Source organism: Rhodotorula toruloides, assembly GCF_000320785.1.
Source record: "Rhodotorula toruloides NP11 unplaced genomic scaffold Scaffold1, whole genome shotgun sequence".
NCBI classification, from domain to species: domain Eukaryota; kingdom Fungi; phylum Basidiomycota; class Microbotryomycetes; order Sporidiobolales; family Sporidiobolaceae; genus Rhodotorula; species Rhodotorula toruloides.
In genome coordinates, this window is record NW_015622961.1 from 1,128,173 (window position 1) to 1,154,124 (window position 25,952).

General features: G+C 62.3%; 14 protein-coding genes across 14 annotated transcripts; 7 read left to right on the forward strand and 7 right to left on the reverse strand.

Moving 5' to 3' along the window:
• Positions 1-510: 510 nt before the first annotated feature.
• RHTO_00457 (zinc finger, C2H2-type domain containing protein) lies at positions 511-2,199 on the reverse strand (the record flags this gene model as incomplete). The annotated part of the gene is made up of 4 exons (XM_016414141.1): positions 511-750; positions 817-887; positions 974-995; positions 1,108-2,199. The coding sequence occupies 4 exons, from the start codon at positions 2,197-2,199 to the stop codon at positions 511-513; spliced, it is 1,425 nt and encodes a 474-aa protein (XP_016277148.1).
• Positions 2,200-2,434: 235 nt separating this feature from the next.
• RHTO_00458 (uncharacterized protein) lies at positions 2,435-3,477 on the reverse strand (the record flags this gene model as incomplete). The annotated part of the gene is made up of 5 exons (XM_016414142.1): positions 2,435-2,654; positions 2,730-2,804; positions 2,866-2,972; positions 3,036-3,257; positions 3,373-3,477. The coding sequence occupies 5 exons, from the start codon at positions 3,475-3,477 to the stop codon at positions 2,435-2,437; spliced, it is 729 nt and encodes a 242-aa protein (XP_016277149.1).
• Positions 3,478-3,889: 412 nt separating this feature from the next.
• On the forward strand, positions 3,890-5,115 carry RHTO_00459 (tropine dehydrogenase; the record flags this gene model as incomplete). The annotated part of the gene is made up of 6 exons (XM_016414143.1): positions 3,890-3,944; positions 4,016-4,169; positions 4,237-4,613; positions 4,671-4,737; positions 4,794-4,982; positions 5,052-5,115. The coding sequence occupies 6 exons, from the start codon at positions 3,890-3,892 to the stop codon at positions 5,113-5,115; spliced, it is 906 nt and encodes a 301-aa protein (XP_016277150.1).
• A 350-nt stretch (positions 5,116-5,465) lies between these two features.
• Positions 5,466-6,095, reverse strand: RHTO_00460 (prefoldin subunit 1; the record flags this gene model as incomplete). The annotated part of the gene is made up of 5 exons (XM_016414144.1): positions 5,466-5,508; positions 5,567-5,598; positions 5,676-5,772; positions 5,837-6,012; positions 6,075-6,095. 5 exons carry the CDS (start codon positions 6,093-6,095, stop codon positions 5,466-5,468), a joined length of 369 nt encoding a protein of 122 aa, XP_016277151.1.
• A 205-nt stretch (positions 6,096-6,300) lies between these two features.
• Positions 6,301-6,996, forward strand: RHTO_00461 (ribosomal protein S21; the record flags this gene model as incomplete). The annotated part of the gene is made up of 1 exon (XM_016414145.1): positions 6,301-6,996. The coding sequence occupies one exon, from the start codon at positions 6,301-6,303 to the stop codon at positions 6,994-6,996; it is 696 nt and encodes a 231-aa protein (XP_016277152.1).
• Positions 6,997-7,223: 227 nt separating this feature from the next.
• RHTO_00462 (calnexin) lies at positions 7,224-9,564 on the reverse strand (the record flags this gene model as incomplete). The annotated part of the gene is made up of 9 exons (XM_016414146.1): positions 7,224-7,462; positions 7,532-7,950; positions 8,012-8,090; positions 8,174-8,736; positions 8,807-8,844; positions 8,913-9,146; positions 9,230-9,331; positions 9,393-9,468; positions 9,533-9,564. The coding sequence occupies 9 exons, from the start codon at positions 9,562-9,564 to the stop codon at positions 7,224-7,226; spliced, it is 1,782 nt and encodes a 593-aa protein (XP_016277153.1).
• A 174-nt stretch (positions 9,565-9,738) lies between these two features.
• RHTO_00463 (uncharacterized protein) lies at positions 9,739-11,132 on the forward strand (the record flags this gene model as incomplete). Its single annotated transcript, XM_016414147.1, has 9 exons — positions 9,739-9,766; positions 9,821-9,936; positions 9,993-10,170; positions 10,230-10,267; positions 10,327-10,350; positions 10,408-10,558; positions 10,646-10,789; positions 10,869-10,962; positions 11,045-11,132. The coding sequence occupies 9 exons, from the start codon at positions 9,739-9,741 to the stop codon at positions 11,130-11,132; spliced, it is 861 nt and encodes a 286-aa protein (XP_016277154.1).
• Positions 11,133-11,398: 266 nt separating this feature from the next.
• RHTO_00464 (hexaprenyl-diphosphate synthase) lies at positions 11,399-13,102 on the forward strand (the record flags this gene model as incomplete). Its single annotated transcript, XM_016414148.1, has 3 exons — positions 11,399-12,604; positions 12,684-12,860; positions 12,941-13,102. 3 exons carry the CDS (start codon positions 11,399-11,401, stop codon positions 13,100-13,102), a joined length of 1,545 nt encoding a protein of 514 aa, XP_016277155.1.
• A 361-nt stretch (positions 13,103-13,463) lies between these two features.
• RHTO_00465 (IBR finger domain containing protein) lies at positions 13,464-14,880 on the forward strand (the record flags this gene model as incomplete). The annotated part of the gene is made up of 2 exons (XM_016414149.1): positions 13,464-14,383; positions 14,493-14,880. The coding sequence occupies 2 exons, from the start codon at positions 13,464-13,466 to the stop codon at positions 14,878-14,880; spliced, it is 1,308 nt and encodes a 435-aa protein (XP_016277156.1).
• Positions 14,881-15,143: 263 nt separating this feature from the next.
• Positions 15,144-15,697, reverse strand: RHTO_00466 (uncharacterized protein; the record flags this gene model as incomplete). Its single annotated transcript, XM_016414150.1, has 2 exons — positions 15,144-15,323; positions 15,407-15,697. 2 exons carry the CDS (start codon positions 15,695-15,697, stop codon positions 15,144-15,146), a joined length of 471 nt encoding a protein of 156 aa, XP_016277157.1.
• A 592-nt stretch (positions 15,698-16,289) lies between these two features.
• On the reverse strand, positions 16,290-20,389 carry RHTO_00467 (BRCT domain containing protein; the record flags this gene model as incomplete). The annotated part of the gene is made up of 12 exons (XM_016414151.1): positions 16,290-16,328; positions 16,465-16,913; positions 16,968-17,061; positions 17,115-18,290; positions 18,354-18,541; positions 18,601-18,728; positions 18,788-19,044; positions 19,097-19,584; positions 19,641-19,726; positions 19,790-19,974; positions 20,057-20,277; positions 20,347-20,389. 12 exons carry the CDS (start codon positions 20,387-20,389, stop codon positions 16,290-16,292), a joined length of 3,354 nt encoding a protein of 1,117 aa, XP_016277158.1.
• A 498-nt stretch (positions 20,390-20,887) lies between these two features.
• Positions 20,888-21,682, reverse strand: RHTO_00468 (uncharacterized protein; the record flags this gene model as incomplete). The annotated part of the gene is made up of 4 exons (XM_016414152.1): positions 20,888-21,072; positions 21,135-21,246; positions 21,337-21,596; positions 21,661-21,682. The coding sequence occupies 4 exons, from the start codon at positions 21,680-21,682 to the stop codon at positions 20,888-20,890; spliced, it is 579 nt and encodes a 192-aa protein (XP_016277159.1).
• Positions 21,683-22,707: 1,025 nt separating this feature from the next.
• Positions 22,708-23,557, forward strand: RHTO_00469 (60S ribosomal protein l34; the record flags this gene model as incomplete). Its single annotated transcript, XM_016414153.1, has 4 exons — positions 22,708-22,786; positions 23,167-23,246; positions 23,306-23,455; positions 23,519-23,557. 4 exons carry the CDS (start codon positions 22,708-22,710, stop codon positions 23,555-23,557), a joined length of 348 nt encoding a protein of 115 aa, XP_016277160.1.
• Positions 23,558-23,744: 187 nt separating this feature from the next.
• On the forward strand, positions 23,745-25,756 carry RHTO_00470 (methionyl aminopeptidase; the record flags this gene model as incomplete). The annotated part of the gene is made up of 10 exons (XM_016414154.1): positions 23,745-23,922; positions 24,066-24,195; positions 24,253-24,560; positions 24,621-24,766; positions 24,829-24,925; positions 24,993-25,186; positions 25,252-25,301; positions 25,360-25,468; positions 25,535-25,621; positions 25,694-25,756. The coding sequence occupies 10 exons, from the start codon at positions 23,745-23,747 to the stop codon at positions 25,754-25,756; spliced, it is 1,362 nt and encodes a 453-aa protein (XP_016277161.1).
• Between the last annotated feature and the right edge of the window lie 196 nt (positions 25,757-25,952).

The following is a 25,952-nucleotide window of genomic DNA, read 5'->3' on the forward strand; positions in this document are numbered from 1 at the left end:
ACGCGGGCGCAAGCGAATGGAAGGGGTTCAGTGGTGCGTCGGCGATCTGACGCGACAACGAGGACAGCGCACCTCGTCTGAACCCTGCCTGGTCCTCTGCGACTGCCTAATGCACCTGCTGATCTACTCGGCGAGGCGCGGGAGGGGTGTGGTGGCGCGGAGAGGTTGGTCGAGCGACGAGGGAGCCGAGGGGAAGGGGGACGGACGCTCGCAGCGAGTGCTTGCGCTCGAGCCGGTCCAAGCGGTCTCTGAACAGCCGTGCAAGCCTAGCAAGACGCGAACACCACGCAAGCAAGCCGTGCGGGCGAGGGGATGCAGCGGACAGCAGCTCGCCAAGTTGGACGACGGACGTCTCGGGTCGGAATTGGCGGCGGCGTCAAGTTTGCGATGTCAATACAACAGGGAGCGACACTTGATGGATCGTAAGAGAGTAGAAACAATGAACGGGGGATGTACGGCACTGCAAGAGAGAAGAATCCGGAATCAGGCGCGGAGATTTGCGAGCGGTCGTCAAGTGTATGGAAGAGGCGGGAGCGACAACGACGATGTTGCGGTCTGTAAGGGCGGGCTCATGCCGAGGTGTCCGCCTCCGTGGCCGTCGACGAGGTGATGGGGCACGGCGGGCGGGGCAGACTGCAACCCGTTGCTGTGCGTCGCAGGCGAGTCGTTAGACCTTCGTTGCTGGTGGCCGCTCGCCGAGTCGGTCCGCTTGGCGTGCGACGACTCTTGCGACGGCGCCAGTGCGTGATTCTGCGGGCGGGCGGAGGTGAGCGCGTCTTCTTGGCGATAGGGATCGTTCGAGTGGGCAGCACGCACCCTGACCCGACAGTGCCTCCGAAGGTTGGACATGACCGCGAACCCTCGATTGCACGTGACGCAGGTGAACGCTGTGAGAGTGGGCAAAGACAGGGTTCGGTCAGTTCCAGAGCGCCTCCCGGCCAAGCACACACCGAGCGCGCGGGAAAGAACGCACGTTTTTCCTTAGTGTGCGTGAGCTGGTTGGGACGAGGAGGGAGAAAGAAAAGTGGAGGGTTGTCGAAGAAAAGATCAGCGTCAGGGTCTCGCAAGGGGGGAGATCTTCTCCCGGACAAGAAGCCGGCGACGCACGATGTGGGTCGCGAGCGCACTCGGCCGCGCAAACTTCTGGTCGCACTCGCTGCACTGGTACTTGCGAGTCGCGGCGTCCTTCGGCTCCTTGCGTTTGGGGGTGCCGCTCGACCCGCCCTGCTGTCCCTGCCGCGCCGACGAGCTGCCAAAGCCGTCCTCGAAGCCGTTCCGGGGGGCGTCCGCAGCGTTCAAGTGCGGGGCAGATGGCGCGAGAGGGGTGATCGACCGCGGGTGGGAGAGCGACATGGCGGTCGACGGCCCAGGGATCGCGTTGGCGTCCGTCGTCGCGGCGTGCGGCTGCGGCGGGCCGTACCGCGCCATGGCCGGGTTCGAGTGGTCTATCGGCGCCTGGCCGTAGCCTGCCATGCCGTACGCAGGCGGGAGAGACTGGGCGATCGACGGGAGCGAGAGGTTGAAAGGCGGAGGCCGGTACGCATCGTTCGACGAGAGGTGCGCGGGCGGGGTGTCGCCTGGCGTCGCCGAGTGAGAGCTCGAGTACGAGTGTTGCTGGGCGTAAGGAGCGTACGAGTCGCTGCGCGGATACGGCTGCTGGGCATAAGTAGAGAGAGCGGGAGTGACCGGTTGCTCGTACTGTGCGCCGGCTGGCTGCGAGCTGGGCGCGTCGATGGGCGGGAGGTGGTAGGGCTGGTAGGATGCGTGCTGGCCGTGGTTCTGCCACCCCGTGTACGCAGCGAGCGCCGACGGTTGCGAGGTCGGGTAAGGCACGGGGGTGGGGAGGTGTTGGGTCGGCGTGTACGTCGCGTACGGCTGCTGCTGCTGCGCGTGCTCTGCCGTGTGAGCACCCCCGTTCTGCGCCGCATGTCCCTCGTACCACCGCCCGGCCTGCCCGCCCGCCGCCGCCGCCGAGTGAGAAGCGTGCTGCTGCCATGGCTCGTACGAAGTCGTCGACGCGCCGGCGGCCTCGACACGCTGTGCGGGCATGGCGTGGAGTGGCTCGGTGGTGAGCAGACCGCCGTCAGCCTGGTGCTGGGTGGGCAGCTGCTGGGGCATGAGCTGCTTGGGCTGGATGTCGAACGCGAAGGATGCAGACGGCGAGGCGAGCGACGGCTTGTGCTCGTCGGTGCCCAGCATGCGGGTGCAGGGTGGGTGAGAGTGCGTGTGTAGGCGTGAGCGTGTGTGTGTGCGAGTCTCAGCAGAGCAGTGCGCTCCTGCGAGCGTGCGAGCGAGTGACGGCGGGTGGAAACCCAGGCGAAGGCCTCGAACTCTTCGATTGCGCCTCGCATCGTCCCCTCCCAGCCAGTCAGAACGCGACTCCTGCCGCGCATCTTTTCCCGGCGATCGCAACCTTCTTGCATGGCAGCGCGCACTACGATAGCAATCCGCTCGCAACAAAGACAACTCCCGCAACTGCCGCACTCCAGCCAGCGAGTATCGCAGGGTCGACGGCGTGGCCCTTGACAGCTGCGGAAGACGGGCTCGGGGCCGAGGAAGGCGCAGAGGGAGATGACGAGTACGCGGAAGAGGCGGACGAGCCGGAGGAAGGTGCGGAGGAAGAGGACGAGCTTGCCTTTGAGGTCGAGGATGAGCTGCGAGTGTTTGAGTGACAGTGATGTCAATTCTAGTCAGTCACCAGCCACAGGAGCGATTCGCAAGCGACGCACCTCGATCCAGCTCCGCTCGAAGCAGACGGCTGACTTGCCGACACAGCAGTCGTGACACTTCCCGCGCCCGCGATCCTGCCACACACAAATCCCAGCATCAGTATCCAGCCAGTCAGAAGCGAGCGCAAGGACGCACGAGGTAGGGACGTTGTTGAGGCAGTTGGTCGCGCCGGGCAAAGGAGTGGTGATTGCGCGAGTGAGGGAGAGGGCTTTCCCTGATCCGTCAGGGAGGAAGCCGAAGAGCTGTTCATCCATGTCAACTGTCAGCAAGAGGGAGTTTGGGCGAGGAGAAGAGGAAAAACGCACCTCTACAACTTCACCCTCCTTGATCTGCAACTCAAAGTCGTACTGCTGCGCATCAGGCGTCTCAATCCCCTCCAGCGCCAACACAGGGCTGTACTTCTCTGCCTCGCTGACGGTGGTCGTCCCGGACCGAAGCGAGTCCGGCACTTGAGAGCTTGGGAGGAAGAGGACGGAGAGGGGGCGGGTGTTGGAGGTGTCGAAGAAGAAGAGGTTGGTTTGCTCGCACTGCGCGCATTGAGTCAAAGCTTTCAGCGAGCCGCACGCCTCCGACCAGCATCTCCCCGCGCCCGACTCGTACGCAGCGGAGAAGCGGACCCCGGCCCAGCGCCTCTCGACGCACCTGATGAAGCGACCCAGGGATCGTAGCGCGCATCGACTGCAGCTTCGCGAGTGCTGGAGTCGCGGAGAGGGCTGCGAGCGCCGTCATGGCGAGGCGGGCGAGCATGCTGGGTTGGTGTTGGTTGATAGCGGGGAAGGAGGAGGAGGGAGGGTGAGGTCCGCCGGGGTTTGCTGGGTGCTTCGTTGGCGAAGATGAGGAGCTTAGGTGGCTCGCACGACGACGAGCGAGACGCCGGAGAGTGCAGAGAGGAGAGGAAGGAGAGAGGAGATGAGAAACCGGTCGAGATGAAAAGGTTGAGGAGGAGCAGGTCGTTCGCTCGCTTCCTCCAACCGTTCGCAAGCTGTCCAAGTCTTCGATTCAGAAATTTGCTCTCAGCGCACGCGACACTGGCGGTCCGTCGGCTCGGGACTTGGCTCGGTCGCGGGGAGCGAGGAAGCGACGTCAACGTCTCTCTGCTCGCTCAGCTCACCAGCGCTGCTCTGTTTCCTTCCGCACACTCACATCGACATTAGAAAGGATGTCGTCCGCACACTTCCTCGCCAACCGTCTGTTCAGCGTCAAAGGACTCGTCGGTGCGCACCTTCTGACCTTCTCAGCCTCTCGACGTCGACTCGTGTGCTGATCCCTCCCTCGCCCTGGACAGCACTCGTCTCGGGTGGAGGAACCGGTATCGGGTTGATGGCCACGCAGGCGTTGGCGGCGAACGGAGCCCGCGTCTACATTTGTGGGCGGAGGAAGGAGGTCCTTGACAACGTTGTCAAGACGTACTCGAATGGTATCGAGGGAGAAATCATCGCGTGAGTGTGCACAACGGTGTGTGGGAAAGGAGGCAGGCTGAGCTAACCAACTCCCGCCGTCGCGCAGCCTCCAAGGCGACGTTACGAAGAAGGAGGACGTCAAGCGCCTCGCCGACGAGATCAAGCAGCGCGAAGGTGGCCTGCACATCCTCGTCAACAACGCCGGTATCTCTGGCGAAGTCACCAAGATGGACGACAAGATGTCTGTCGAGGAGTTGAGCCAGAAGTTGTGGGACGAGCAGACCGTCGAGGGATGGGACGACGTCTTCCGCACCAACGTCCACAGCATCTTCTTCATGACCGTCGCCTTCCTCCCGCTCCTTCAGAAGTTCACGAACGGCACCGACCCGGCCGGACGCGCGATCTACGAACGTTACCAGTCGGTAGTGATTAATACCACATCCATTTCGGGACTTATCAAGAAGGCGCAGAACCACTTTGCCTGTGAGTTCGTTGTCCCGCGAGATCGGTTGGTGGAAACTGATCCCCTTCTTTCGATAGACAACGCCTCGAAGGGCGCCGCCAACCACCTCCAGCGCTTGATGGCGACCGAGTTCGCGCACACTGGGTGCGTGTCTCTCGTTCTGACTGGCAATGACCCGCTGACACGGCCGATTCCTCCAGCGTGCGCATCAACTCGATCGCTCCAGGCGTCTTCCCGTCAGAGATGACGGCGGGAGACAGCGATGACAAGAACAAGTCTTCGCTCGAGGACTTTGACCCTTCGTCGCTCGGCGTGCCAGCTGGTCGCGCAGGAAGTGAGGAGGACATGGGCGGCACGATCCTTTACCTCGCGTCTCGGGCGGGCCAGTAGTGCGTACACGTCCTCCTTTCCCCTGCTTCCCTGCGTACTGACTCTCCTCGCCTTCGTTTGCGCCGCAGCACCAACGGCGTCATTCTCCCCGTCGACGGCGGTACGCTGTCGACCAACCCGTCTGCGTACTAGGCGTCCCGCACGCTCGCGCTCATAACCTTGTGTACAGACGCTGGCCTATGCAGCCAAAACGAGCGTAGCAATGTAGCAGTACCTTCTACCTTTTCACTAGGAGAGAGGTCGGCTTAGGAAATAGCGTGAAGCGAGAAAGCGATCCAACCGTAATCCAGCCACAACTGATCTTGATGGAGGTTGCCAGCGGCTCCGAGCTGAGCAGCGCTGTGCACAGCCCAGAGCAGAGAAGGCGGAGGTATCGTTGAGAACCGGATTGCGAGGGAACGGGGAGAGTACAGGTCGACTGCGAGGTTCTGTACAGACAGGTGCGAAGGGGATGCTGGGAGGCCTGGACGGAAGGGGTAGCATCATCGTCGTGCGGCTTGTTCTTGAAGGATGTCGCGGAGAGAGCTACAGGATGGACAAGACGTCAGGGGCGAAGTCGACGAGGAGAGGGTTGCGGACGCACTTCTGGGCGGTGGTGATCTCGCCTTCCAGGTACTGCAGCGGGAATGCAATCTGAAGCGTCAGTGGTACTCTCACTGAGCATCCTCCAAGCGCAAGAGACGCCCACGCACCTTTGCCCGCTTCTCGAGAACCGACACCTCCTCTGTCGACTCCTTCATCTTGGCCCTCAGCGTATTCTCGATGTTGTTCCTCGACTCCTGCACGAACCTGCACGTCGTCCAGCAACTCAGCTCAGCCAAATCTCTCTTTGCAAGCGAGCGAAAGGACCCACATCCTCCCCACACCGCGGTAGACCTGCGTCTGCGACGGGTCGCGCGGTAGCTGCTCGATCTCGCGCAGCGTCAACGTCGTGAGCTTCTTCTCACGCTCGCGGGCGTTCAGCTGGGCGCGGATGGCGGAGAGCTGTCGCGACGCCTCGACTTGTTGCGCCTGGAGCTGCACGAGGACCTGGGCGACGCGAGCGGCGGATCAGCTAGCGTGCGAGGCGGAGTAAGAGCAGTCGCAAGCACCTGTCGAATGTCTTCTGCCATCTTTCGAGCGGGTGAAGGCGTGTCGTGGGAGCCAGGAGAGCGAGGCGAACAGGTTGCCCAGGACGACACCGCTTCCACCGCTTCACGGGACTCAGGAGGACCGCTGGACCTGCGCAGGACCACTGTGAGTACCCAGGATCCTACCAAGCCAACCCGCTTGCCCGCCCGCACCGTCGTTCTCTCCGCTGATCCCAACTTCTCCCAGATGAACTCGCTCGTCGCGACCATCCGCACAGCAGCGCGCCTGCAGCCTGCCCGAGCATTTTGCGCACCGGCACACACGTTATCTCGGGCGTACTCGACCCCCGTCACCTCTCCCGACCCCTCCTCATCCTCCTCTCCCTCGCCCTCACCATCTGCCGACTCGGCACATGCTCGCCTCGACGGTGTCATCCAGCAAGTGAAGGAGGCAGCACGGGAGCGGAATCACCTGCGACCAGGTGTCCGCGGGAGCCAGAACAGCTCCGCCTTCCCTCGCCAGCCCATCTCCTCCCCCTTTGGCCGTCGCACCCCCAGCTACGCTAGCCGAGGACCCGCCTACGACGCCGCCCAAGTCGATTTCGGCTACATGAGCTCGTCGCCTTCGCCCAAGTCGGTCCAGGTCCGCCCCTCGACGCCGGACGAGATCTGGCGCCTCGCGACTCCCGTTCAGTACTCCCCGCCTACGACGACCAACTCTGCCCGGTCCGTTCCAGTCAGGGACGGCGACGTCGCTCGCGCGTACAGGCTGCTCAACAAGACGCTGAACGAGAACCAGGTTCGGCAGAGGTTGAGGCAGCGCGATCGGTATGAGCGGCCGAGTGACAAGCGGGTCAGGACCAACAGCGAGAGGCACAGGCGCAAGTTCAAGATTGCGGTGGGCAAGGCGGTCGCGGCGGCGATGCGGTACAAGGAACTGTAGAGCGGCGGAGGCGTCCTGTATCGCTCCCTTTGCATTCAGTCGTTCTCTTTCTTCTCTACGAGCGTCCGACGAGAGACGGATGCCAAGAACGACTGTACGTGTAGATTGCAAAGTGACGAAGGAACCGGGACTTGCGAGAGAAAAAGGGGATTTTGCGGTTCCAAAACGACGCCTCCTCCCTTCCTCGCTTTCCGACTAAACCAATCAAGCGAACTCTCACTCGTCACCTACGAGCTCTCCTCCTTCTGCTTCTCCTCAGCCGCCTTCTTCGCCCTCGTAGCCCTCGTCTTGACTCCCTCAACAACCTCCTCAACCTTCTCCTTGCCCGCCGCGGCGACAGGCGCGACCTGCTCGTCGACGACTTGCTGAGCCTTTGCAGAGGCGGTCGAGGCGGCGTCTTGAACGCGTGCAGAGGCTTTTTGGGCCGTGGGAGTCGAGGCGGCGGCGGGGAGAACGAGGGAGAGGACTGCGCGCGCGGCGATGAGCGGACGTCAGTGAGGACTCGAGTTGACAAGAAAAGAGCGTGAGGACGCACGGACACCGATCATGCCGATGATAGACGCAAAGACGACGCCGAGCACTCCGCCCGTGAGCGGGTTCTCGACGAGCGCCTTCTTCGGGTCGACGACGGCCTCGTCAAAGAACTGCTGAGCCTTGAACCTCGCCCACCCAACCGGATCAACCTTGTAGTCCGGCTCGTCGCCCAAGTTGAGCTTCTTCATCGCCTTCTCCGACTCGGCTTCCTCCTTTGCCGTCTCAGCTGCCTCTTGCGCCGCCTCGAGCGGCGCCTTGATCGCGTAAGTCTCGGAGACGAATTGAGCGAGGTCAGACTCGGAAGTGCCGATGTAGATGTTGTCGAAGAGGATCGAGTCGGTCATCGACCACAACTCGAAACCGACGCCGGCGATGGGAGTGAGGTCGGCCGGCGTGAGGTCCTCGTAGTAGTCCGGGTTGCTGCGCGCGTGAACACCGTCAGGAATTGTTTGTAGAGGAGAAAGCGAGAACGCGAACGCACGGGATCTTGCGAGGCTTCCACTGCCCCTTGTACTCGGGGTTGTCGATCAGCGGCGCGAACCACTTGCCCTTGTACTCGGCTGCATCGTCAAACCGAAGAACCAATCAGTGCCTTCGCTCGAGGAGAGCACACAAGGCCGGAAGCGAATCGAGCGAGACGCACGGTTAGGAATCTCCGGCCTCTTCCACGGCCCGCACCCACTGACGCCCTCGCACCTCGGGTTCGGCACCATCGGCGCAATCCAATCACCATCGTCCTCGTCGTCCCACTCCTCCGGCTTCTGCGCCTCGGGGTCCGGAACAGTCGTCGGCTCATCCTCGAGCCAGTCCTCGGGCTTCTCTGCGTCCGGGTCGGGAATGGACGCAGGCGCGTCTTCGTCCCAGTCTGCGGGCTTGACGGCGTCCGGGTCGGGAATCTTGGGCGTCTCGACCCAGTCCTCGGGCTTCGAGTCCGAGGGGTCGTCCACCTCCTTGGGCGGGTTGAAAGGCGGCGCAAAGTCTTCGAGCAAGGAGCCCGACTTAACTTTCTCGTCGTTGATGCGGATCTCGTAGGTCTGGTCGGGGCGGATGAGGAGCGTGTAGAGCGCCGTGGTCTTGGAGAGCTTCGGAGAGGGCGGGGCCGCCAGGTGCTTCTCCTCGACCTCGCCCGAGAGGGGGTTTCGGTGGCGGACAATGAGGTGAACCTTGGACGTGCTACCGCAGCGATCCGGACCGAACATCAACGTGCTGAAGCGGGTCAGAAACGGCAAAGTGTCAGTTGGCTGAGACGGCGTAGAAGAGCGAAACCGTAGCGTACTACGGCGTCTTGTCACTGAACTCCTCGGCGTGGATGCCCTGCACGTGTGAATGACGCCGTCAGTGACCAGCAAGCAGGGTGAAAGGAGACAGAACTCGTGACGCACCTCATCGCTGTCCGTCAAGAGCTTGATGTACGCTCCTCCGCAGTCGAGTCCCTTCTGCAACTTGACCTCGTACGAGACGATCAACGTCTTGCCCTCGGGGTCGAACACCTCGTCAAAGGGCGCCGAGATGGCGTGGTGCGCGGCCTTGGTCTTGAGGACGAGACCTGCGTCGCCGGGGATGCCGGGCAAGACGGTGGGTTCCTCGACGCTCCACTTGCCGACGTACGAGAAGACCTGTGCGCATTCGACGGGAACTCGTCAGCCCTCGTGCGAGACTGGGCGGGTGGAACGCTGCGGAAACGGCGGTTCGGACGCACCTCGCCTTGCTTCTCCTCCTTTGTCGCGCGCGAAGGGCTCCAGCGGTCTCCGATGACGTCTGAGGAGAACTGCTCGACAAAGACGCCCTGTACGGACGAGGGCTGTGGGAGAGCGAGGGTTAGGACGTGGAACGGTCGAGTGGGGAGTCGCGCGAGGACGGACGGTGAACTGGGGAGCAGACTCTGCTGATACGAGCAAGGCGACGATGGCCGAGAGCGGCAGCAGTGCGTAGCGCATCCTGTCCAAAGCGAGCTGTTGTGTGAGAGATGCAACTTCAGGAGGAGGAGGGGAGCGATGTCGACACGTGTCGATGGGATTGCGCACTGGACTGCATGCACTTGCTGCTGTCCAGATTCCTGCAGTACTGGGCCAGCTTCCACCGCTTCACACGCTGGCCACTCAGACTCGCTCACTCGCTGCCCTCGCTCGCTGCTCACACACGCTCCTGCTCATCCGACGCTCTGCTCAACTCGCTCGTCTCGCTCGTCCTCCTCGACGTCACCTCGCCATGTCGTCCCTCCTCTCGTCCATCGCAGGTGAGCCCTCCCGCTCCCCTAGACGACGGCACGACTCACAGTCTTGGTGGACAGGCGCCTTCCGCGCACCCGCACCGCGCCAGCCAAAGTACATCTCGGCGAAAGAGGCGCAGGACATCGACGCATGGCTCATGGGCGGAGACGACAAGGGCGCATTCTCGCTCGACCAGGTGCGTCTCTACTCTCTTTCCACTCTCCAGAGACGCACGCTGACTCCCCGCGGCAGTTGATGGAACTCGCAGGCTTGTCGGTCGCACAAGCCGTCGCCCGCCTGTACCCTCTCGGACCGAAACTCCCGCCCGATGCGAACGGCGTCAAGCAGAAGCGTACAAACGAGCGCGTGCTGGTGTGCTGTGGACCCGGAAACCAGGGAGGGGACGGACTCGTCGCGGCGAGGCATTTGTGTGGGTTTCAAAGGGAAGGGGGCGAGAGAGGCTCGCGCTGACTGGATGACGACACGCAGACCACTTTGGCTATGCGCCGAGCGTCTTCTACCCTAAGGTATGCGTGGAGAAGCGCTTCACGCGAGGGAAAAGCTCGCTGACCTTTCCCTCTCGCAGGAGTCGAGCGGCGAGATATTCTACGTTCGTCCCATCTCTCCCTCCTCCCCGCTCTCCTCTGACGCCCAAGCACTCCCACAGCGCCTAAAGAAACAATGCGAGAACCTCGACCTCCCCCTCATCGCCCCTCCCGCACACTCAAGCTCCAGCTTCCCCATGGCCGCCGACGCGCAAGACGTCGCGTTCCGAAGGGCGATGGAGAACACGGATGTCGTGTTGGATTGCGTGTTTGGTGCGTGTGCCCCCGCCTCTTCCCTCGTTCCCTTCCTTCCGCTCAGGAGAGGAGGAACTGATGGACGAAGCTTGCTTGGTCGCATAGGCTTCTCCTTCCAGCCTCCCGCCCGCGCACCGTTCATCACCGTCCTAGAGGAGTTCAAGAAGACTACCAAGCCCATCCTCAGCGTCGACATCCCGTCTGGATGGGACGTTGTGGACGGAAACCCAGGCGATGGGTTCACTCCCGGTGCGTTCGGATGCTCATTCCTTCGGTCTCTCCTTCAGGAAGAGTAGTAGACTGATTCCGATATCTGGCGATCGCACAGACTCGCTCCTCTCGCTCACCGCGCCCAAACAAGGCGTCAAATCCTTCGTCGAAAGCGGCGGGAAACACCTTCTCGGCGGGCGGTTCATTCCCGAGTACGTCCCACGTCCTCTTACGTCTCGCTCCTCTCGAGGGACGGGAAGCTGACTCGACTCTGCGGGTGTTGTGCGGGAACAGCGAGTTGGCGGAGAGGTTTGGGCTGAATTTGCCCGAGTACCCGGAGGATGGGAGTCAGGTTGTCGAGTTGACTTGGAGGAAGGAGTAGAGCAGGCTCGTATTGCGCTTGAGGAGGAGGAGGGTCTTGAGGAGGGCGAAGGAGCGAAGGATCGAGGAGGAGAGTCGGCGGAATTGCGAGTTTGCCTCCGGTTGTTCCGCTCGCTTCTGCAAGTCCTCTACGAGACTGTTACGAGAGTGTACAGCAAGGCAAGCAAGCACCCCGAGCTGTTCGATGTAACCGATTCCTTCATCCTTGCTGCTCTTCCTCCGTCCGCTGCTCCTGTCACTCGCTCACACGCTTCCAAGACGGCCCAGATGGCTCGCCCGTGCTTGACAAGAGGCTCTGCACGGCTCGCAACTGCCGCGCGGACTCGCCCGAGCCCGCCGACGCCGCCTCCAGCTCTCGCCTCGTCGTCCTCATCGTCGAGCAGCACCCGTCGCCATGCGTCGTCCTCGTCCCGCCTGTCCGCCTGGACGACCGCCCTCCCTTCCTCAACCTCGTCCGCCATCCCAACAGCCAGCTCGAGCGTCCGCCTCGCCGATCCAGTCAAGTTGCTCTCCTCCGAGATGAACTTCCTCCGAGCGAACGTGACGTCCCTCCTCGGGTCGAAGCACCCCGCACTCGACACGATCGCAAAGTACTACTTCCAGGCCGAGGGGAAACATGTCCGGCCGATGATCATCCTCCTCATGAGCCAGGCGACGAACGGGATCAGTCCGAGGTGGGACGAGGTCAGGGAGCGAGAGGACGAGAGGGAGAAGGCGAGGAGGGAAGGGAGAGGGATGGGCGTTGATGAGCCCCTCGAGAAGGAGGAGGTCTTGCAGGATGAGAACCCGACCATGGTCGAGCGCGCGAGGGACCTCCTCAAGAACCCGCTTTCCGCCTTTTCTTTCCCGTCCGCCTCCTCCCCTTCGACATCCGATTCTGCCTCGCTCAAGATCCTCCCGACTCAGCGACGACTCGCCGAGATTACCGAACTGATCCACGTCGCTTCGCTCCTCCACGACGACGTGATCGACCTCGCCGAAACTCGACGAGCAGCGCCTTCCGCCCCTTCACTCTTCGGCAACAAGCTGTCGATCCTGGCAGGAGACTTCCTCCTCGCGCGAGCGTCACTCGCGCTCTCTCGACTCGGCAGCAACGAGGTTGTCGAACTCGTCGCGAGCGTCCTGGCCAACCTCGTCGAGGGCGAAGTCATGCAAATGAAGGGCAACATGCCCAATGCCTCTTCGACCACCTCTCCAACCGCAACCGCCGCCTCGCCCGCCTCCTTCTCCTCCCCGTCCACACAGAACCCCTCCATCATCCCCGCCTCCTCTCTCTCCGGCCGCGGCCCAACACCCGAAATCTTCCACCACTACATGCGCAAAACGTACCTCAAGACTGCGTCGCTCATCGCTAAGAACGCACGGGCGGCGACTGTCCTGGGTGGGTGCGGCGTCAAGCAGGGTTGGGCGGAGGGAGAGAAGGTCAAGGATATCGCGTATGAGTATGGACGGAATCTGGGTATTGCGTTCCAGGTGCGTGTCAAGACTCTGCGAAGTCGTGCTCGGTCATCGCCAGCAACCCGTGCAGTACTAATCTACGCTTCTCCCGCAGCTCATCGACGACATGCTCGACTTCACGGCGACAGCCGCAGACCTCGGCAAGCCCGGTGGAGGCGCAGACTTGAAGCTCGGACTCGCAACGGCGCCGGCGCTGTACGCGTGGGACGAGTACCCCGAGTTGGGCGAGTTGATCGAGCGCAAGTTTGAGCGCGAGGGGGACGTCGAGCGGGTGCGTCCGGCGTCTTCCGCTTCGTCGAGCGTGTCATGATGCTGACATTCTCGAGGTGGACGCTTGTGTCGTCGGTGCAGGCAAAACACCTCATCTTGCGTTCTTCCGGCGCCGCCCGCACCTTCACCCTCGCCGAGCAGCACTCGCAAGCGGCCATCGACGCGATCCGACGACTGCCCGAATCCGACGCACGAGATGCACTGGAAAAGATCGCGCGGGACGTCCTGACGCGCAAGAAGTGAACAAGAACAAAGACGGATCGGATCATAGACTCTTGGGAATAGATTCGGGATATCCGGAGGCGCTCTACAGCCCACCCTTCCTCTCTCGCACGCTCTCACCACGTATCGCAGCTCTCCTCCCTCGCCTGCACCCCGTCGTGTACCCTTGTTATATCCCGCTGCAAAAAGGCGCAGGCAAGAGCGCCATTGACCGACCCTCGCTTCCTTGTTTGTCGAGTTTGCCCAACATTTCTTCCCTTCCTCTCACTGCAGCGGGCGACTCGTGCCACGGAGCTCGGTGCGCGACCGTTGGGCGAGTCTGCGATCAACGACTCTTCTCCTCTTCCTCCTCGACGTTTCACTCTTGAACAGACTCCTCGCCATGGCTGCAGACCTCTCGCTGGAGGACTTGGTCTTGATTCTCGAACTGCAGAAGGCCGACATCGCCCAGCTTTCAGCCGCGAGGAAGGGCAAGTCGACCAGCCCAAACCAGGAGGAGGTGGCTTTCGACGTCTACCACGAGGAGCTCGCTCGACTTGCGCGGCTGTACGACGATGATAACATCGCGCACAGCATTGCAGCGGCCATCGCAACGGACACTCCGATCCTGGAGGCGTTGCTTGAGGAGGAGCGGCTGGCAAGGGAGGATCACGAGCTTGCTCTGCGTCTCGCGGCCGACGAACCCGATTCTGACGATGACTATGCGGTGTCGTACCGGTCCGCCGCACCTTCCGACCCCATCGCGTCCACCTCCGCCGGACCTTCGTATCTTCGCTCCCTCGAAACCTTCTCGCCAAAGGAGACGGCGACCTGCGTCATCTGCATGGAAGACTTCAAGCCGAGCGAGACGATCCCGGTCTACTGCAGCCTCAAACACCGATACTGCCGCGGGTGCCTCCGCGACCTCTTTCTCGCCGCCGCCAAGGACGAATCACTCTTCCCGCCTCGCTGCGACGGCTCCGTCATCCCACTGTCTTTTGTCCAGCCACATCTTTCGATCGAGGAGCTCGCCAACTACCGCTCCCGCATGCGCGAGTACTCGGTCGTCGACCGCTTTTACTGCGCGAACGCCTCCTGTTCCGCTTTCCTCGGTCCCGCCTGTCCCGTCAGGGTGAGCGCCCAGTGCGACAGGTGCGGACAAATGACATGCAGAGCGTGCAAAGCCCCTTGGCATGGGGCTTTCGGTCTTTGCGGCGCGAGTGCGGACGACGAGGCGGCGCGCGTCCCCGAGCGCGACCACCAGTGCAAGCGTTGCCCGCGGTGCAGGCGTATGATCGACCTAGCTACTGGATGCTGGCATGTGTGAGTCCTCTGCCTCTCGCCGCCTCTTCGGCAAGCAGCAGCGAGTGTCGAAGCGTCGACCTTCTCAAGCTCGTTTCCCTCTCCGCTGACGTTTGCCTGATGCCTACAGCACCTGCCGCTGTCGCCACGAATTCTGCTTCCTCTGCCTCGCCCAGTGGAAGACCTGCACCTGCGAGATTTGGGACGAGAGGCGACTTTACCGCGAGGCGCACCGCGACATCGCTCACGGCGAAGAGGGTGGAGACGTCGACCGTGATGACGAGGCGCTAGATCGGATGCTTCAAGGCATCGAGTGCAGACATGCGCGCTTCCGTCGCAAAGGAGGGTCCAGGTATTGCGACACTTGCGGAACTGTCGTCCGCCTGTTCCACTCTGTCTGCCTGCCATTCTTGTACGCTCGACGTGTATTGAAGGCGCTGACTCGTCTCCCTCACAGGCCTGCACTCGCTGCCATATCGTCCTTTGCCAGCGCTGCCGCCGTAATCGGTGAGGCTTGATCTCAAGGACAAAGGGAGTAGTCGGACCAACGAAAATCCTGCTTGCAACGTTGCTTGCTCTAAATTACGCGCTGCTGCAATGCGCGAACAAATAGAACTGATTGCGGGATGCGAGGAGAAAGGGAGACTACCAGGATACATGGCCCGCGCCCTCCTCGAAACGAGACCGGGCCGTAGATGGCACAACAGGGGAAAGGGAAAGGGGTTTACTGCTCGAGAATGTACGATAGATAGCTGGGGAGAAGCGCCGTGCGCCGCCGAAGCTACATGATGCAGCAGCCGACCTTGGACGAGCGACCCTCTTCGTCCTGACCTGCCTTCGGGTCGACGTAGATCCACCGCGGTCCGCACTCCTTTCCGTCAATGTCGATGAAGGGTTTGCCGCTGGGATCTTGGTAGTAGTAAGGCCGGTAGGGCGAGCCGAACACGCTGTTGTTCTCCCGCTGAGATCAACGAGAGGGGACAGAGTTAGCCAGATTGTCGTCGCGGGCGCCCGAGCACGAGAATCTGCTTCAGCGAGACTCACCAGTTGTGCGCGAGTTGGCTGCCGGACGTAGACGGCCGTCCCAGGACCGTCGTACGGGACCTTCTCGTTCCGCGAGCCCATGGGAACCGCGAGTTGCGGTGAAGACGTCCCGCTCGACGAAAAGGACCCGATCGGAGAGGTGTTGGAGGGAGACGTGCTCGGCTTGGTGTAAGGCTGGAGGTGCAGCGAGCCGGGCGAGAAGGAGGGGTCAATCGTCGAGAGGATGGGCGTGTGCCGGTCGTCCAGCGGAGAGATGGGCATGGGAATGGGGATAGCGGCGACGGTGGCCATGGTTGGACGTCGAGTGCAAGTGGTGGAAGGTATTCGGGAGGCAGGCGAGGGCGGGAGCGCCAAGGATTGACGAATTTGGAGTCGAGCGAAGGATGCGAGAGGAAGAGAGACGCCGTCGAAGCGGATGCACGTCGCCGGGCAGAGATCTGAGCTCTTGTAGGGTGAGCGAACAAAGCGAAAAGAAGGCTGGCGTCCTGAGCAAGGCGGGAGAGAAGGCAGGACGACCCTCCTCTTCCTCGCGAGGAGGCCCTCGCTTCTCCGTCGGGTGCTTGTTTGTCCAAACAAGGCGATCGCAGGACAAAGGCTGCGACCATATCCGAGCCTCCGCTCAGATCAGAGTTGCCTGCTCGGGAGCCAAGCGCTGTGTCGACTTCCCTTTGTCCTCCGCCTCGAGACGTCGCGCCTCCGCTGCTGACCCTACCCGGACCGGTGGTCGCGCGGCTCATACTGAGGGCTCGAGGCGTCGAAAGCGTCACTGGAAATGGGGTGCTGAGCTCGTAGAGGTGGTATCTGGACGGACGAACGGCGAGCAGAGTTCGAGAGTAAGATTGGCAGATGGACCAAGCGACCACCCCTCCCCTTGTCCTCTTCCTCAACGACCACGCCCGCTCGCTGCCTTCTTCCCAAAGCCCTGTTGCGTCAGAGAGAAGTAGGGGAAGCGCATCAGAAGCGGAAGGGGCGGAACAATCGGGACGGGCTTCGTCTGATACCGGCATGGCACGAAGCCATCGTCGGCGAACAGCCACGCGAGGGGAACCTTCACGCACCTTGAACGTCAGCCCGGAATCGGAATCCGAATCGTCGTCGTCGATCATGATGGTCGCGGGGGCGGCTTTACGGGCGGGGGCTGCGCGCTTCGCAGGCGCCTTGCGAGAGCCGCTGCGTCCGCTCGCCGTCGACCGCTGCGTCGCGGTGTCGTCGTCGAGCTCATCGATCTCCATGTCGTCGCCGCGCACCGTGTTCGAGCTGCCCATGGCGTCCGAGTCGTCGTCTTCCGAATCCGCAACTCGCTTCGCCTTGCCCTTCGCCTTCGGCTTGGCCTTGGACGTCGACGCCTTGGAAGTCGACGCCTTGGCCTTGCTGGCAGTCTTGGACGGGAAGTTGAGCTTGAGTTGGCCTTTCGAGGTCGTCATGGCCTCGTACAGGTCGTCCTCGTCGTCTTCGTCGTCCGCACGCTGCACCTGCGAGAAGGCAGTTCCCTTGCGCTCGTTGTAGCCTGATCGCATCGGCGTCAGTCAAAGTGCGAGCGGAATAGAGACGCTCGACGCACCTGGGCCGAGACCAAAGTCAACGGATTCCGGCAGGACGAGCGAGACTTGCGGGCGGGTTGCAAGCGCAGGACGCGGCGCTTTGGAGTTCTTCGGCTGCTCGTCCGGCATCAGCGGTCAGTCGCATAGTGTGAGAGCGGAAGACGCACCCGAAACTTCTTGAAGTTGGGGCGACCCGCCCATTTTGGGTCCAGGTTGATGTCGGTGCGAGGCGGAGGGCGCTGCTTGTGCTCGACGTCGAGCGTCTTGATGACGAACATGGCCTGCGTCGGACGCCTCCAGTTGTCGGGGTCCATGTCCTCGTCGTCGCTGTCGTCTGCTTGACGGCGAATGAGGCGCTCCTGGTCTGCCGAGATGAGGCGGTCGCGCTCGACATCCGAGTCCTCCTCTTCCCAATTCATGCGGTGATGGTCCTGTCGCGGCATGTGCTTGATGACGGGCTTGACGATCTTGAGGGCGTTGAAATCCTCGTTGAAGGCGCGATCGACCTCGGCGCCTTTGCGCTTCGTCGGCTTGATCTGAAGGAGCCGTGCGGCCTCACGCTCGCGAGCCTCCTTCTCGGCCTTCTTGAGCGCGGCCGCCTCCTTCTTGTTCTTCGGAGCGGGCGCTGGCGAAGTCTGCTCGGGCGCCTTGGACTTCTTGCGAGCCGTCCGAGAATCGTCTTCGCTCGAGGCCGAGGCACCTGGATCGCGACTGGCCGCCCGCGACCGCTTTTTCGTGGTCGCGAGAGGCGCATCGCCGGTCTTCTTCGTCGAACGCTTGTTCGCAGGTTCAGCGTCGTCCTCATCGGTGCTGCCGAGAGCTGGGCTCCTTCCCCTCTTTCGACGACCTGCCGCTGTGGCGCGTCCGCCGTCCTCGTCGCCCGCGCGACCCTTGCCCTTGCCCTTCTTCGCCGCGGCCTGACTCGCCTCCATCTCCTCGCGAGCGAGACGCTGGTCCTCCTCTTCGATCGCCTTGAGCCGCTCCTCGCGAGTCTTTTTCGTCCGCATGAGCTCCTCGTGCATGCTCTGCGTACCGCCACGGTCTTGCTCGGGCGAGTCGTCGCCGAGGAGGAGGTCGACTGCGGTCTTCTGGCCCGCACGGCGCCGCAGACGACCTGTCGCAGGCGGCGCCTGGGCCGGCGTTGCAGGAGACGCCTCCCGGCCCGCGTCGACTTCCATGGCAGCGCCGGCCGACGTGCCGGCCGAAGTCGAACCGAGGGTGCCGGTAACGAGTTCGCCGTCCATATCCTGCGTGAGCGGGCGCGAAGAGCCGGAAGCATCGTCGTCCTCGTCTTCGAAGAGGTTGTCGAGGATTGTGCGCCCAGTACGAGCACGGCGCGTGAGCTGCGTGAGCAACGAAGGACGTCAATTGAGAATCACGCAGAACGAAGAAAACTTCAAACTCACCCTCTTTGTTGGCTGAGTCTGCGTGGACGAGCCTTGCGCTTGCGAGCTGTCAGCCGCTGGTGCGGGACCAGCCGCAGTCGACCCTTCGCCGTAGACGCTCTCGGGGTGCGTCCCGGGCACTCCGCCGGTAGGGAAGGGAGGCGTCGCCTGCGTAAACTGCGATGCCTGGGTACGCTGCGTCTGGCGAGCTGCGCAGAGGAAGAAGTGTCAGCGTTAGTCGTGCTAGAGAGCGATGATAGTAGCGCACGGGTCGACGCTGCTTGGCCAGCTTGTTCAGGCGGCATTTCGGGACCTTGCAGCGGCGTCAGGTCGACCTCGTAGATCGCTTCGGCAATCTCGCGGTTATCGGTGTTGCAGACCTTGCCGACGCGGAGGCTGTGATGTGAGCGAGTCAGTCTCGAGCTCGTTCGAACAGGAGGAAATGTGCAGCTCACGCTCGCTGGAGGTCCTCGATCAACTCCTTCCGCTGTTCGGCGCCGTCTCCGCCCGGTTCTTCTCCTTCGTCGACGAACACGCCCGCAGGCGGAATGATGGCGATCTTGCTACCGCCGCTCAAGCCGTGGTCTGTCTTGAAGGTAGTAATGGCATCGAGGAGGTCAGAGACCGTCGAAGGCGGAGGGTCCTGCTGGAAGACGTTGCAAGCGAAGAAGCTTCCGCCGCCGAGAGTGACGAGCTCTGCTGCATGGTTGTCCTGCGACAAGAGTGTGAGCGAAACTCCCCCGAATGTGCGGGATCGGACGCACCGCGTCCTCCCGTCCGCGGAAATCGACGACCAGCACGTCCTTGAACAAGTCACCCCTCGCATCGTTCTTCGCCCAGACAGTCGGCTGGAAGTGCTCGAACGGTGCCGGGAGGTTCTTCGGGTCCGTCTCGCTCGGCCAAGCGCCGTCCCAGTCGTTCTCGAGGTGGCAGTGGCCCCACCAGCGGGTCGGGTCTCCTCCGACGTCCTCGTTCATCGCGAGCAGCTCCTTCTCGTACCGCGAAACCTCCTTGTCGTGCGCCGTAAGCTCCTCCTTCGACGCTCCTTCAGGCGGCGGGCCGGGACGGACGGGAATCGGTTCGGCGGGGAAGGCGGGCGCGGTAGTGACGGAGAGAAGCTCGTCGTACCACTCGTGCGAGACGATGTGGGTGAGATGCATGGCGGCGCGGAGGAGGAGAGCGTTCGGGATACAGCGCTTCGCGATGAAGTGGGTGTGGTGCGGGTGGGTGTCGCGGTAGGCGACCTTGATGCCTGTCTCCGCAGCATGTCAGGGGTTTCTCACGGCTGGTCTAGCGGGACAGACTGACCCAGCGCCTTTGCGGCCTCACGATGCTTCTTCTTGTCGGCCGACGAGGCATTCGAAAAGCACAGGTTGGTCGGCACCCATTTGAACCTGCGTCGCGAGCGAGGGAGGTCAGTACACCGAAGACAGAGAGGAAAGCCGAAGAGGACGCACTGGAACCAGTATCCCTTCGATCTCTCCTGCAAGTAATCTCCGTCGTGCACTTCGACCGTCACCGCGCCATCGTCCAGCTCCAGCTCAACCGGCTCGTCATCGCCGCGCCTGAGGAGGAACCGCTTGTGCAGGGTGACGGTGAGAGGGTAGGGAAGGCTGTTTGCCGGCAGTTCGGGGCGGTCTTCCTGTTTCACGCCAACGATCCATCGATTCGTCAGCTCTCTGACGTGCGCAGATGAGCTCAAGGAAGCGTAAGCGCGGACTCACAGGCATCCACTCCTCCCCTCCCGTCTCAAACTCCGCCAACCCCTCCTTCGACACGCTCAAACTCGCGATCCTGAAATCATACGGCCTCTTCCTCGACGCCGGTCCGGGCTTGCTCTGGCCCGCTTTCGAGGGAGCGCGGACGCCCCCTGCTCGGCCGACGCGGTAGAGGCGCGAGGGACGGAGGTAGTGAGAGGTGGGGTCGGGGAAGACTTCGGAGCCGTCTGTGGGCGAGGGAGGGAGCGAGACAGGGTCAGCGTGGCTTCAATGAGTGTGTGAAAGTATGTACGCACCGCTTGACGTGCTCTGCAGCGTGCCCTCGACCACCCACACCATTCTCACGCGCTCGAGACTTGTCGGCTGATGAGCAGAGGTAGGCGGGAGAGCCGAAGGCGGGCGAGTGTGGACCTGTAGTTATTGTTCTTTAGGTCAGTTCAGAGCACTGACATAAGCCGCTTGGCAGCCACTTGCGTCCGAACTTCGCCAGAGACGATGTCACTTCGAGGAGGAGGAAGTCGGCACCGTCCCGTTGCGTGCGGTGACACGAGGCAAGCGAGGGGATGGTAAGCGCACCTGGCGAGCGTAGCAGTAGCGCAAGCCGCCCAACCGAGCGAGCGAGCGGACGTGGAGAAGAACAACCCCCGTTGACCTTTCCCTCCTCGAGAAGCCAACCTCGTCAACTCGCAGTCCGGCAAGGAGCAGCGCCGAATTCTCTCGAGCGGAAGACGGAGGGCACGAGTGTCTATTCCGAGTTACGACAAGCTTACAACCCTGCATGCCTCCAACCGACAAAGTAACACACTGCGAAGAGAAAGCAAAACAATCGCGTCCCTGCTAGGCCGCGCCGAGCAGCGTCAGACCACCTAGTAAGAGGAGCGCCGCCGAGCCTGCTACCGCTGCAAGCGAGAGGGGCGTCGCTCGCACGCTCGTCGACCCGCTCAACCGGACCGCTGCCGAAGCTGTCACGTTGTCCGAAGCGAACGTCCCGTTGTACATCTCCTGGCACAGAGTGGTGTATGCTGCGCAGTTCAGGGGTTCGTCAGATTGAAGTGAGAGGTACACAAGGAATCTTTGTGCTCACCTAGCTCCGCCGAATTCCAATTCGTCCCGAGGCAGCCTGAGCAGTTGCTCGCTTGAACGAGTACGTCGGTTCCACACGAGCATCGGTTGTAGGCTTCGTACGACGTCGAGTTCTGCCGGCAGTTCTGTGGTGGTCGGGGATACCGTCAATTCCGTCGCCGCTCGCTCCCCTCACGCTCGACGTTCTAAGAAAGTGAACATACGTCCATGGACCCTACGATCTGTCTGCACTGCGACGCGCACCCCGTGCTGTCCGGCTTCTGCGAGTCGACCGCCAACAACAGGAACTGTTGGTATTTCGCCCTCACGGCCGTGTCGTCCTCCACTGCCGCTTGACGCGCGACGAGTCCGTCATTCTGGGATGGTGGAGAGCCGGCATACGAGGGAGAGCGCTGGAGGATGCGGGAGGCGGCAGAGTTGTAGGGAGTCGAGGCGAACGTGCTGCTCGCGAGGGCGAGGAGGACTGGGCGGGAAGGGAGAGGAGGGTCAGTCGACGCGTTCTGAGGGTGAACGAGGGTCGTACGCACCCAAGATGAAGAGGGACTGCATGGCGAATGAAGCAGAGGAAGAAGAGCGACGGCGAGAGGCCAAACAATTCCGCATTCCTCGCGAGCGACGCGTGTGCGAGTCGGGTTCCACGATTCGGCCTGGGCGTCGGCTTAATTAGGGGTCGTCGAAAGGAGCGCTGACAGATCTTCTGGGGATAGGAGCGTCGAAGAATAGGAGATCGAGGCAGGTTCGCAGGAAACTAGCTTGAGGAGGACGAGGTCGAAACAACGCACACAGCGCGCGTCTGGGGGCCTGGCGTGCGCCTCCGTCCGTCTTCGTCGAGCGAGTAGCGGGTCGAGCTGCCGCGAAGCCCTCTAAACCTCCGAGCGCCGTCCCGCCAGGGCATGAAAGGCCAAGAGGAGGCGAGCAGGGGTTGAAGGGGAAAACCGTGTGTCCTCACGCGAGAAATAATACGCCTGCCGACGCATGCGGCTGCCACCGGCGTCTACCTGCGTCCGCCATTGAGCAGCCAGCAGGAGCCGAGGTGGTACCTGGTGGAGAGACGTGACCCTGGTCGTCCACCGAGCGAGTCTGCGAGTGTGGCAGCTGGACAGGCGTCCTCGCATGTAGCAACAGAGTCCAGCAGTGCAGTGAAGCGCTCCAGTAACAGCCTGCGAGGGTGAGAGCGAGTGAGCGGGTGAGGTGGTCGAGGCGAGGAAGCGCTGTCGTCGGTTCGCCTCTGTGTGCAGCCCTCGACTCGCCAAGTGAGTGGAGCTGGTGGACGATAGAGACAGGCAGCAGCTGACAACGCACTCGCACACCCTGCTCACCCTCTCCCGCCGCCGTCGTCGCCGCCCGCCCGTCCACTAAAACCTCTGCGACCCTCGCCTCGTCGCCGTACGACCCCCGTACCGCCCTTTCCTGCCCATCTGAACGCGCAAACCCGCCTCTGAACCCTTCTCGCGACTGTCCGAACTCGCCCCGACCGCGCGTGCACCCTCTGTGACCCCTCGTCTACCCGCTCACCTCGACCTCGACACCCACCTCGACTCGCCAACCCACTCGACCACTCGCAGCGCTCAGCCATGGTTCAGCGCGTCACCCTCCGCACCCGCAAGTCGTACTCGACCAAGTCGAACGGCAAGCGCATCGTCAAGACCCCCGGTACATTCGCACCCTCCTCTCTCGCGCGCGATTGTCGAGCACTCGGGCTCTTTGGGTGCATGCGCTGGTTTGGCAGGGATGGGATCGGTACAGGAGGATCGGACGAGCACGCAGGCGGCCGCCCAGACGTTGCGGACGGGCGCACTGGCGGTGCTGGCGGGACGAGCTGAGACTCGGCTCAGGCGGAGCAGATCCGCTCGTCTCGTCAGCTGGGAGCGGAGGACGCGGCACGGACGGATCCATGGGCGTTCGAAGCGGCAGAAACGGGTGTCAGGCGTGCGCAGGGTGGTTCGGGTCGTGCGGACGAAGTGGAGCACCCGATTGAGGTGGGTGAAGGAGACGGCAAGGCTGACTGTATGGTTCGTTCGTGCGTTCTGCAGGTGGCAAGCTCCGCTACCTCACGGTCAAGAAGGCCGCAGCCGCCCCCAAGTGCGGTGACTGCCACATCGCCCTCCCCGGTGTTCGTCCCATTCCGTCCTCTCTTTCCGTCTGCTCGCTGACCATCCGGCTGCGCTACAGGTCCCTGCTCTCCGCCCCCGCCAGTACGCCCAGATCTCGAAGCGGGAGAAGACCGTCCAGCGTGCGTACGGTGGCTCGCGCTGCGCCAACTGCGTTCGCGACCGCATCGTCCGCGCGTTCCTTGTCGAGGAGGCCAAGATCGTCAAGCGCGTGCGTCCAGCTGCTCTCCGTCCCCTCTGCGTGCTCAGACTGATCCGCTTGTCGCGCTCGCAGGTTCTTGCCCAGCAGCAGGCCAAGAAGGAGAAGAAGTAAGGGCGTGCGGTTTGAGAAGACAGAGGGACCCTGTAGGCTACGTTCGTGTGCAACCGCGGACTGGCATCCATTCTACGCTGCGCTCGTCGTGCTCGAGAGTGAGCCCGTCAGTAAGCTTGGACGACGTCCGCCCCACTCGTGCTCGCTGCCGAAGGAAGAGGGTTGTGATCCGACGACTCGCTCAAAAATGACTGCTGCTGCTCCTCCTGCTGTGCCCGACGAGGATGTTGCGAAGCTCACGCTGAAGGAGATGAATGGCGCTGCTCCTGCTGTTTCTGAGGTGAAGCCGGAGGAGGGCGGTGCGGAGGAAGATGAGGAGGACGACGAGGGCGAGGATGGCGCTGAGGAAGATGCTGAGGCTACAGGTGCGCTCGTTCCCTTCTACCTAGCCACACAAGCTGAACGAACCGTCTCCCTTCCGCAGAGAAGAAGAAGAGCGAGTCTCCCTCCTTGGCTCGCCCTCTCGTCCCGACCATCCCAACTGACTCTCGCTTGTTGCGACTGGCAGAGAAGAAGAAGAAGTCAAAGGGCAAGAAGAAGACGAAGGCCGTGCAGACGGAGCCGCCGACTGTGCCCGTCTCGCGGTTCTTCAAGAGCAATGCGTACCCGGTTGGAGAGACGCACCCCTACTTGAACGAGTGCGTGCACCGCCCTCTCCGTCAGAACAGCCTCGTATTGAAATCCTCATCTCGCAGCAATGCCTACCGAACGACGTCGGAAGAGATGCGGCACAAAGAGCGACTCCTGCTGGACGAACCCTCCGACTCTGCCTTCAACTACAACTCCATTCGTCGAGCAGCCGAAGTGCACCGCCAAGTACGCAAGTACGCGCGGAACCACATCAAGCCTGGGATGACGATGACTGAGATTGCGGAAATGATCGAGAATGGAACGAGGGCGTTGGTCGAGGAGAATGGGATGCAAGCGGGTATTGGGTTCCCGACAGGGGTGAGCAGGAACGAATGTGCGGCGCATTACACGCCGAATGCGGGAGACACGATCGGTGCGTCCGCCCTCCTCCATTTCCTCGTTCTCAAAGGTGTTGACCGTTTCTTTCTCGCAGTCCTGCAAGCCGAGGACGTCCTCAAGGTCGACTTTGGCGTCCACGTCAACGGCCGCATCGTCGACTCGGCATTCACGTTGAACTGGGAGCCGACGTACGACCGGCTGTTGGAGGCGGTCAAGGATGCGACCGAGACGGGCGTGCGGGTGCGTCGCGAGTCTCCGAGTCTCGCATTAATCCTTTGCTGACGGTCTTTTTCGGCTCGCAGGAAGCGGGTATTGATGTGCGGATGGGCGACATCGGGCGGGCGATTCAGGAGGTGATGGAGTCGTACGAGGTCGAGGTCGACGGCGAGACGAAGCAGGGTGCGTGCGCTTTCTCCGCTACACTCGGAAGTATGCGAGCTCACGGTCTCCCGCTCGTCGCTGCCAGTCAAGTCAATCCGCAACCTCACCGGCCACTCGATCGCGCCCTACATCATCCACGGCGGCAAGAGCGTCCCGATCTGCGCACCACAAGGCGACGATCGGGAAGAGAACGACGAGGCGGACCAGAAGATGGAGGAGGGAGAGTACTTTGCGATTGAGACGTTCGGCAGTACGGGGAATGGCTACGTCGAGCACAAGGTGCGTCTGGCTTCCCTCTCCACTTCCTGCGCGAGTGACTCATGCATCACTCTCGTTGATTGCAGGGTGCCTGCTCACATTACGCCAGGATTCCCGAAGCTCGTGCACCCTTAACGTCCGTTCGTACCTCTCCAATCCGTCTCTTCGTCTGCTGAGTCGACTACCTCCTGCAGTTTCGACTCGTCCAAGAAGCTCTTGAGCGTTATTGAGCGACAATTCGGTACGCTGCCTTGGTGCAAGCGCTACCTCGACCGGATCGGCCAGAAGAACTACACTGTCGCGGTGCGCTCCCGTCTTCTGTCTCGCCAAGAAGAGACGAGAACAACGCTGACGAGTCATTTGGTACAGCTGAACGAGTTGGTGAATAAGGGGATCGTGCAGGACTACCCGCCCTTGGTAGACATGGCGAAGGGAGGGTGCCAAACTGCGCAGTTCGTGCGTCGCTTTTCCTTGCCGTCCCTAATCTATCGCTCGCTTTGACGATGCTGACGTTCTCGCTATCCGCAGGAGCACACCATCATCCTGCGACCAACCTGCAAGGAGGTCGTGACCCGCGGCGACGACTACTGAGCGGCCGCGACGTAGCCTCGTTGGATTGTATCCGCTCAGCAGCATTAGACGACACCTTGCCTTGAAGCCTGCTCGGTGAAAGCGAGAGAAGGAGCTAGCCTTCGCCATTCCGCATCAACCTCTGCTCCTCGCTTTGCTTCGGGGAGAGGTAGAACGACTGCTGTATGACATGTTGCGACCGGCGTGTATAACCGAG